This window comes from Gossypium hirsutum, chromosome D10 (assembly GCF_007990345.1).
Source record: "Gossypium hirsutum isolate 1008001.06 chromosome D10, Gossypium_hirsutum_v2.1, whole genome shotgun sequence".
Lineage (NCBI taxonomy): Eukaryota > Viridiplantae > Streptophyta > Magnoliopsida > Malvales > Malvaceae > Gossypium > Gossypium hirsutum.
In genome coordinates this window covers 12,456,178-12,466,528 of record NC_053446.1, presented here as the reverse complement: position 1 = coordinate 12,466,528, position 10,351 = coordinate 12,456,178, and the positions used below count along the sequence as shown (strand labels likewise).

Genomic DNA, 10,351 nt, shown 5'->3' with positions numbered 1-10,351 from the left:
TTTAGTGCAAAATGTTGATTTCCATTTTGCCCCAAATTTCACAGTTTATACAATTCGGTCCTTTCTCAATTAACCCCTCAATTAATCTAATTTTCTCAATTAGTACTTTACTAGACATTATAAGTTGTTACACAACTATTGAAATTCAGAATTTCCACATATAACTCTATCTTCAAACTCTTTTACTATTAGGTCCCAAACATTCACTTTCTATTCAATTCTTTCAATAAAATCAGCATATGAACAATTTAAAGCTCTAATTTCATGCTAAATCATCATATACTTCCAGCACATATTCATATCAACTTTTAACTTCTTTCATAAAATCAAAAACTAATGGATTTAACAAGTGGGCCTAGTTGTAAAAGTCATAAAAATACAAAAATTTCAAGAGATAGTCAAGAATTGAACTTACTTGTAATAAAAATATGAAGAACCAGCTTGAAGAAGCCCTTCCATGGTGTTTTAGCTGATGAGAATTCAGAAAAATGAAGAGAAATCTAGATAATTCCACTTGGGTCCTAACTTTATTAAGCAAATTTTGCAATTTTCCAATTTTGCCCTTAATTCTCCTTACTTTCTTGTTGATTTCATGCCTCTGCCGTCCAGCCCAAATAGACCTTGGGTCTATTTGCCTTTTAAGCCCTCTTCCTTTTATCATTTAAGCTATTTAATCATTTCCTAAAATTTTGCATTTGTTACAATTTAGTCCTTTTAGTTCAATTAATTATCGGAACTTTAAAATTTCTTAACGAAACTTTAATACTAACTTTTTAACACTCCATAAATATTTATAAAAATATTTATGGCTCAGTTTAAAATCCCCGAGGTCTTGATACCTCATTTCGATTCTAATTATTTTAATATTTATTTATAGTGCACTATTCACTATTTCAAAAATTTTCCTAACTTCATATTTAACTTATACTTACTAAAGTAATAATATTTTCTACCCATTTGTCGAATTTAGTGATCTCGAATCACCGTTCCGACACCTCTGAAAATTCAAGCCATTACATTTTTTTTTTCGTCGGATTTGTGGTCCCGAAACCACTGTTCCGACTAAGCCTAAATCGGGCTATTACAACTCTCCCCCCTTTAGGGATTTTCGTCCCCGAAAATCTTACCAGATGGTAGGTTAATGATTTACTTCCACAGTATATTTCAAATTCACACATGATTTTGGATTTTCATATCTTTTACAGATAATCACATAGATTCATAAGAAAATCAGGATAGCGATATTTCAGCATCTGAAGCTACACAAAGTATCGAAAATTACAATCCATATAGAATGATATCCATTTTGATAACCTGAGTAGTTTTCAGAACTATCAAATATTTCTCTCTTTTTATATTGTCCTCATTTTCTAATTCATTCACTTTTCCGACCACATTATTATTCTCCCGTACACGAACTTCTGTAACACTACACTCGTAAGCTTATTCAACCAAAATCTCACAAATTTCATTGTAACATTTTACTAATATGGGGGTGAGTGTAGTAAAGCCTCAAATTTATCTTACACATAAATGCGCATAACACATACCATCACAAATAGCCAATTCATTACTAAGTTCACATTCTCAAAGCATTTAATAAACATTTGCTTTTAATCACTTTTATTCTCAACACAAAATTCTAACTCAAATCACTAATTCACAATCAAAATTTCTATATAGCATCATAATCCAAATATCATAACTCATATGCTTGTATAATTATAACATTCATCAATAAAAAAATGTTTTATTCTTTGATCCATACTTTTATGAGTTTCAACTCATAATCAATACATTTTCACTCAAACATTTTAGTATTTATTTCTATACTATTAGAATTAACTCAGTTGAAAAATATATCTGTCTCATCAAGATAATTTTCGTCATAGAACAATACTGATAAGGGGGTGATGGTGAAGTCATAAATCTTTCAACTTGCTCTCATAGATACATATATATATATATGATTTTGTATTCATCATCAATGTAATACCATCATAACCACGTAATTCATTCCAAGCAAATTAACACATCTATTTATTACAAATGTTTTCTGTCACTCACAATTTCACACAGCGAATTTACTTACTCAAGCTCAACGTTAATATCTATTTAAATTCCAATACTTGGCTTCTATTTTACTTACCGACATTTGCCAAATTAGAGAACGTCTTACGGAATTGTGTACTTCGTTTTCTCGATGCCATAGTCCAACTATGGTCTTACACGTAATCACAAATCACATACCGATGCCATAGCCCAACTATGGTCTTACACGAAATCACATATCACTTACCAATGCCATAGCCCAGCTATGGTCTTACACGGAATCACATATCACACATATCACTTACCGATGCCATAGCCCAGCTATGGTCTTACACGGAATCACATAATCACATGTTCACATGTTGCCATGGTCAAACCATGGTCTTTTCCGTCAATTCATCACATATCACTGAACGAAAGTACTCATTCCTGCGTTCTACTCAATTTGACTTCCAATTCAATTTTTCATACTATTATAATATTCATGGTTTAGACATAAAACAAAATATCTTATTATCTTTAATTTAACAATTAAACATAAGATTCTATAATATGAACATACTAATTTCATTTATTCAAGCAGATGTACATACACACGTTCCATCTATTTAAGTAAATTTGCTTATCATATTCACTTAATCAAATATGTTGAGCACATAGCATTATATAATCACCAACATACTTGGATGAGCTTGTCACAACATAAACTTTTTTTTTAACTTATAGTCATCTCTTTTCATACATGAACACATCCATATCACAAATTTTTATACTTACCTTTCCAAATTCCAACATAACGTGAGCATATTTCATTTATCTCAATATCATTTTTAGCATTATCAAAAATAGCTCGATTGAAAATCATCTCTGTCTTAACAAAGCAATTTCGTTAGAGCCCGGAGATATCACATCATCAAGAGTAATAACGTGGCATGTATAGCTAGGCTCACATATGCTACGTTTGGTCCGAGAACCGACTAAACCGTAGCTCTGATACCACTAAATGTAACACCCCTTACCCGTATCCAACACCGGAATAGGGTACGAGGCATTACCAAAACACATACACTTGTAAACGTATTTAACCGAGTTATAAAATTTCATCAAAATTAAAACTTTCAAAATAATTAACATGTTTCTATAACTTTTCACAATATATCCTCAAAATATTATAATCATAATAATTAGGGCCTGCGAGACCCGATACATACTCATGCAATTTAATGCTTCATTTCCATTTCATTCAATTCGCAATTTCTCATGCTCATAATTTAAATCATATCACTAGCAATTTCCATTTAATTCACGTACAATTCAATGACATCAAATTCAAAACTAATACGTATTTACCATTTAACTCAATGTTTATTGATTATACCATTCAATAACACATTTATGAAATTCTCAATTTAGCAATGAAAATATCACTTTAGTTTGAATAACAACATCGTCCTGATATAAATACACTACCACTTATCCATTTACTTTAATTCTTTTGGGCCCATTTGTCACTTACCATCCTTAATCAAATTAGGGAACGGTCACGGAAAATTGAGTACTTCACTTTCACTTTGCCATAGTATAACTATGGTCTTACGTATGATCACTTATCACTTGTCCCTGATCAGATAAGTGTAGCCACCTATCACTTTGTTTCTTGATCAGATAAGTGTAGCCACTTATCACTTTGTTTCTTGATCAGATAAGTGTAGCCACTTATCACTTTGTCTCTTGATCAGATAAGTGTAGCTAAAGCTATCACTTATCACTTTGTCTCTTGATCAGATAAGTATAGCCGAAGCTATCACTTATCACTTTTCACTTGTCACTTGATCAGATAAGTGTAGCCGAAGCTATCACTTATCACTTTGTCACTTGATCAGATAAGTATAGCCGAAGCTATTACTTATCACTTTCCACTTGTCACTTGATCAGATAAGTGTAGCTAAAGCTACCACTTATCACTTTGTCACTTGATCAGAAGTACTCAAATCCGGCGTTCCGCTCAATTTGATCATTTATTCATATATCAGGCTTACCAACATGTGTTAATTCATAAACCATTCATGGTATTATTTCATGCCAAATCATATACTGAATATACCATACACACATACTATGAAACTTTATTTTCACACATGAGCTTAAACCATGATCAATAATGCACAAAAATAAGCATCATTCATATTTCATCGTTTATGAGTTATAATCAAACATATGACCATTTATACACGAATCATTCATATATTTCCCAATTTTCCTCCTCCTCCTCTCCATTCCACATCCTTAATGTGTATAACACACTTAAACAACATTAACCATAATTTCAATATTCACTAACATGTATATTCAAAGCTGTTTATCCGAGTCAGAGTCACTAAATTATTTTTATCCGGAGCTACAGAGCTCCAAATTAAGATCCGTTAATTTTGCCTGAAACTAGACTCACATATCTTCATACCATAAAATTTTCATAATTTTTGATTCAGCAAAATAGTACAGTTTATTCTTTAAAATTTCCCCTGTTTCGCTGTCTGACAGTTCCGACCACTCTTCACTAAAAATTAATTATCTCATTTTACAGAAGTCGGATGATGTTTTAGCTTATTTCTTCTAAAAATAGACTCATTAAGGATTCTAACCATATAAACTATAACTCATAATCATTTTTGTACAATTTTTAATGATTTTCCAAAGTCAGAACAGGGGAACCCGAATTCATTCTGACCTTGTCTCACAAAATCTATTATATCTCATGATTTACAATTCCATTGCTCACATCATTTCTTTTATAAGAAACTAGACTCAATAAGCTTTAGTTTCATATTTTATTCATCCTCTAATTCAATCTATACAATTTTTGGTGATTTTTCAAAGTTACACTACTGCTGCTGTCCAAAACTGCTTTAGTGCAAAATGTTGATTTCCATTTTGCCCCAAATTTCACAGTTTATACAATTCGGTCCTTTCTCAATTAACCCCTCAATTAATCTAATTTTCTCAATTAGTACTTTACTAGACATTATAAGTTGTTACACAACTATTGAAATTCAGAATTTCCACATATAACTCTATCTTCAAACTCTTTTACTATTAGGTCCCAAACATTCACTTTCTATTCAATTCTTTCAATAAAATCAGCATATGAACAATTTAAAGCTCTAATTTCATGCTAAATCATCATATACTTCCAGCACATATTCATATCAACTTTTAACTTCTTTCATAAAATCAAAAACTAATGGATTTAACAAGTGGGCCTAGTTGTAAAAGTCATAAAAATACAAAAATTTCAAGAGATAGTCAATAATTGAACTTACTTGTAATAAAAATATGAAGAACCAGCTTGAAGAAGCCCTTCCATGGTGTTTTAGCTGATGAGAATTCAGAAAAATGAAGAGAAATCTAGATAATTCCACTTGGGTCCTATCTTTATTAAGCAAATTTTGCAATTTTCCAATTTTGCCCTTAATTCTCCTTACTTTCTTGCTGATTTCATGCCTCTGCCGTCCAGCCCAAATAGACCTTGGGTCTATTTGCCTTTTAAGCCCTCTTCCTTTTATCATTTAAGCTATTTAATCATTTCCCAAAATTTTGCATTTGTTACAATTTAGTCCTTTTAGTTCAATTAATTATCGGAACTTTAAAATTTCTTAACGAAACTTTAATACTAACTTTTTAACACTCCATAAATATTTATAAAAATATTTATGGCTCAGTTTAAAATCCCCGAGGTCTTGATACCTCATTTCGATTCTAATTATTTTAATATTTATTTCTAGTACACTATTCACTATTTCAAAAATTTTCCTAACTTCATATTTAACTTATACTTACTAAAGTAATAATATTTTCTACCCATTTGTCGAATTTAGTGATCTCGAATCACCGTTCCGACACCTCTGAAAATTCAAGCCATTACATTTTTTTTCTCGTCGGATTTGTGGTCCCGAAACCACTGTTCCGACTAAGCCTAAATCGGGCTATTATAGCAAAAAAGTAAGATTTGGGTATTTAATTGAAGGTCCTTACAGTTTGAAAATAATCAAAAAGTAGTCCAGCAACTTGCTATTGAAACCATCCACCCTATGGCTATTAATAGCCTTGGTTTGAATTCAAAATGAGGAGACTAAGTCATCCCCTTCTCCTTGAAAAATGGCCGATCATGTGTGATAGAAAAAGAAAGAATTTGAAATCTATTTTTAGCAAACTCTACCCCTTGCCTTCACCTATAAATATCATGCATCTATCACTTTTCAAATCATCTCTCATCCCTCACAACTAATTTCTCTTCTCTTATTAGCATTTTCTCTACATTCCATTTCTTTTTGCTTTCGCTTGCATAGTCGCCCATCTCACTTCCATCTTCTAGCTGCTAAAGCTTTGTCAAAAACATTCTTTGGCCGACCACTTTAGGAACTCGTTAGCAAAATAAGCATCGAGCAGAACTGAGGAGCACATAAGTTAGAATAGATCCAAAAGACTGTTGAACTGAATAGAGTTTACTCTTTCCTCTTGCTATCTATTTTAATTATGTTTGCTTTGAGTTTATTTTTTTGACGTCAACAATGATATTTTAAATCCTATTTTCTAGGATGGTTATTTTAATTTAATAAGATCTATTTTATTCATGTTAAACATGTTTAGGCCTCAATCAATCATGTTTTCAATTAATGTCATGATGCATTTCATTCATACGTGATTGGGTGCACTCAGATTAGCTGAGCGATCCTAACCAGACGACGGCTAGACACATAATTGAAAAGTGCAACTAAATTTAGATCCTTAAACCCGACTAAGATGAGGTTCGTAATAACTTTAGTTAGTTTTATTACCTTGCATAGTTTTTAGGTTTATGTAATTAAGCTGTTGCAAACGTAAATGTCCCTGTGACCTTATATAAATGCTAAGAAACCCTTAGTTAATATGATCAATAAAATGCATATTTAACTGAGTAAATGACTCTGAAAAGACTTAATTTGGTTTCCAAACTCATGAAAGATCGAGTTACCGTGGAAGTATTTCCGAACATTTTTAAGCATGATAAACTAAATTAAATTGATTAATATAATTATCCTAGCTGGTGTAACTGAAGATGCATTAAGGTTGAAGCTGTTTTTGTACTTATTGTGAGATCGAGCACGAGCATGGCTGAATTCATTGCCACCAAGCTCAATATCTACATGGAAAGAATTAGCAGAAAGGTTATTGGTTAAGTATTTTCCACTGAGAAAAAAATGCAAAGTTGCATAATAAGATAACTACTTTCCAATAACTGGATGACTAGTCTCTATATGAGGCGTGGGAAAGATTCAAGAAATTACTTCGTATGTGTCCTCATCATGGGATTCCTCATTATATCCAGTTGGAGATGTTTTATAACGGTCTCAACGCGCACACAAGATTAATGGTAGATGCTTCTATGAACGGTGCAATTTTGTCTAAGTCTTATAACGAGGCTTACAAGATCATCGAAAGGATCGCTAGCAACAATTGCCAATGGTTGAAAAATTGAGTAGTTTTAGGAAGACGAGTAGCTGGAGTGCATAAAGTGGACGTACTAACCTCACTCTCTGCTTAGGTATCTTCTATTTCCTCTATGTCAAAACAATTTACCACTAATGGTTTAAATAATTTTGTAGTTCTATCACCAAGTCAGTATGATGTTGTTTCTTACGTATATTGTGGGGATGGCCATTCTTTTGAGAATTTCCCTTCAAATCCAAAATCAATTTATTATGTAAGGAACCGGTATCAAAATAGAAGTGGATAAGGACCACAGTCCAACTTCTACAATCCTTCGTGGTGGAATCATCTGAAATTTTCCTAGAGTAACCAAGGAAATGAACCTAACAATAATCAGATGTAACATAGACCCAACCAAACCCAAGGGTTTAACTAACAATCCCCAAAGCCACTTCAAGCTGAGTCATCAAACAGTTTGGAGGGCTTGTTGAAAGCATACATGGCGAAAAACAATGCTTTGATCCAAAGTTTAGCAGCGACGCTGAAAATTCTGGAGAACCAGATGGGTCAGTTAGCTACTAAGCTTCGTAGTAGACCGCAAGGAGCCTTGCCAAGCGATATAGAAAATCTGAGAAATTTCAGTAAGGAATATTGCAAAGTGGTAGAGTTACGAGGTGATAAGATTTTGGAACCTAAGAAGGATGTGGTTGAAGATGAGCCTGTTGAAAATAATGGAAGATAATCAACGATTAAAGTTCCTAGAATGGAAAAGTAAGATGCTGAAAAATCTGATAAGGTAAACTCTAAACTAGTGAATTCCAAAAATCTAACGCCTTCTTTTGTAGATTTACCTCCTCAGAAAAGTTACCCATATCAACCTAGAGTTCCATATCTTCAAAGACTTCAGCAGAATAAGTAGAAACAAAAGGTAGAATTCAAGAAGTTCTTGGATGTTTTAAAGTAATTACATATCAACGTTCCATTGGTGGAGGCTTTAGAGAAAATTCCCAATTATGTGAAGTTTATGAAGGATATTATGTCTAAGAAGAAATGACTTAGTAAGTATGAGACTGTCATTTTGACGAAGGAGTGTAGTGCATTCTTGCAGAACAAGCTACCTCCGAAACTAAAGGATCCTGGAAGCTTTACGATACCTTGCAACATCGAAAAATCATATTGTGGTAAAGCTTTGTGCGACCTTGGAGCAAGTATCAACTTGATGCCCAAATCTATTTTCAAGCTGTTAGGAATAGGTAAAGTAAGACCTACTACTGTGACACTTCAACTAGTGGATCGATTGTTAGCATATCCTGAAGGGAATATCGAGGATGTTTTGGTAAGAGTTGATAACTTTATTTTTACTGCTGATTTTATTGTATTGGATTTTAAATAAGATAAGGAAGTTCCAATTATCCTTGAAACAACTTTCCTAGCCACGGGAAGAACATTGATAGATGTGCAAAAAGGTGAACTCAACATGCGAGTTTGAGATGATAAGGTAATGTTTAACATTTTGAAGGCCATGAAATTTCCCGATCTGACAGAGGAATGTTCAGTAATGGAGGAATTAGAAACCTTAGTTTCTATGGAATGCAAGAGCAATTTTGAAGAAGACCTGTTGGAAAACACTTTAAGGTCTAAACCATTCGAAGATGTAAAAGGTAATGACAGTTTGGCTTTGATGGAAGCCAATCTGAGGAGTTATGATCAACCATTGCGGTTCAAACCTCTAGAGTTGGAAGTTCAAGAATTTACACAACCCAAGTTGTCAATCGAGGAACCGCCTAAACACGAACTAAAAACACTTCCGTCCCTCCTCAAATACATTTATCTTGGTAATAGTTCTACTTTGTCTGTGATTGTTTTAGCGAACTTGACATAACATCAAGAGGAGCAATAGATTGCTGTTTTAAAGAAACTTAAAAAAGCAATTGGTTGGACCATAGCGAACATACGAGGTATAAATCCTTCCTTCTATATGCATAAAATTATTTTAAAGGAAGGTGAAAAAGGTAAAATTGATGGGCAAAGGAGACTTAACCCTATCATGAAAGAAGTAGTACGAAAAAAGATGATCAAATGGTTAGATACAAGAATTATTTACCTCATCTCAGATAGTTTTTGGGTAAGTCCAGTATAATATGTACCAAAGAAATGTGGAATTATGATTGTCGAGAATGAACAAAATAAATTAATCCCGATGAGAACTATCACGGGTTGGAGAATCTGTATGGACTACATAAAGTTGAACAAAGCCACTCGTAAGGACCATTTCCTGTTGCCTTTTATGGATCAAATGTTTGATCGACTGGTAGGTAACGAATTTTACTGCTTTCTAGATGGATATTTAGGATACAACCAAATAGTTGTAGCCCCGAAAGACCAACGTAAAACTAATTTTACCTACCTATACGGTACATTTGGTCTTTCGGCTTATGTAATGCACCTGCCACATTCTAATGATGTATGATGGCAATTTTCACTAATATGGTTGAAAATCATGTTGAGGCTTTCATGGATGATTTCTCTGTTTTTGGTAACACTTATGATGTTTGTTTGAATAATTTGACTAAGATACTAAAAAGATGTGAGGAGACAAATCTTGTCCTTAACTAGAAGAAATGTCATTTTATGGTTGAGGGAATTGTCTTAGGACTTAAGATTTCCAAAAATGGGATTGAAGTGGATAAAGTAAAGGTGGATCTAATTGAAAGATTACCACCTCCAGTTAGTGTGAAAGGAGTTAGAAGTTTCTTAGGCCATGCTGGTTTTTATCATAGATTTATTAAGGATTTTTCAAAAATTTCTAAACCTTTATATTATGTATGCTTTT

General features: G+C 32.9%; 1 protein-coding gene and 1 non-coding gene across 2 annotated transcripts; one reads left to right on the top strand and one right to left on the bottom strand.

The window, feature by feature from the left end:
- Window positions 1-7,295: 7,295 nt before the first annotated feature.
- On the bottom strand, window positions 7,296-7,401 carry LOC121222903 (small nucleolar RNA R71). The gene has a single exon (XR_005920272.1). It is a non-coding gene; the product is annotated as a small nucleolar RNA R71 (small nucleolar RNA).
- Window positions 7,402-8,017: 616 nt separating this feature from the next.
- LOC107915327 (uncharacterized) lies at window positions 8,018-9,400 on the top strand. Its single transcript, XM_016844493.1, has 3 exons — window positions 8,018-8,239; window positions 8,627-8,854; window positions 9,038-9,400. Exons 1-3 carry the CDS (start codon window positions 8,018-8,020, stop codon window positions 9,398-9,400), a joined length of 813 nt encoding a protein of 270 aa, XP_016699982.1.
- The last annotated feature ends 951 nt before the right edge of the window (window positions 9,401-10,351 follow it).

Excerpts from the sequence above, each read along its gene's own strand:
- LOC107915327 (XM_016844493.1), top strand. The coding sequence starts at position 8,018 with ATGGCGAAAAACAATGCTTTGATCCAAAGTTTAGCAGCGACGCTGAAA. Across the intron at positions 8,240-8,626 it reads ATGTGGTTGAAGATGAGCCT|AACAAGCTACCTCCGAAACT; the intron begins GTTGAAAATAAT and ends GCATTCTTGCAG. Across the intron at positions 8,855-9,037 it reads GGAATATCGAGGATGTTTTG|GCCATGAAATTTCCCGATCT; the intron begins GTAAGAGTTGAT and ends AACATTTTGAAG.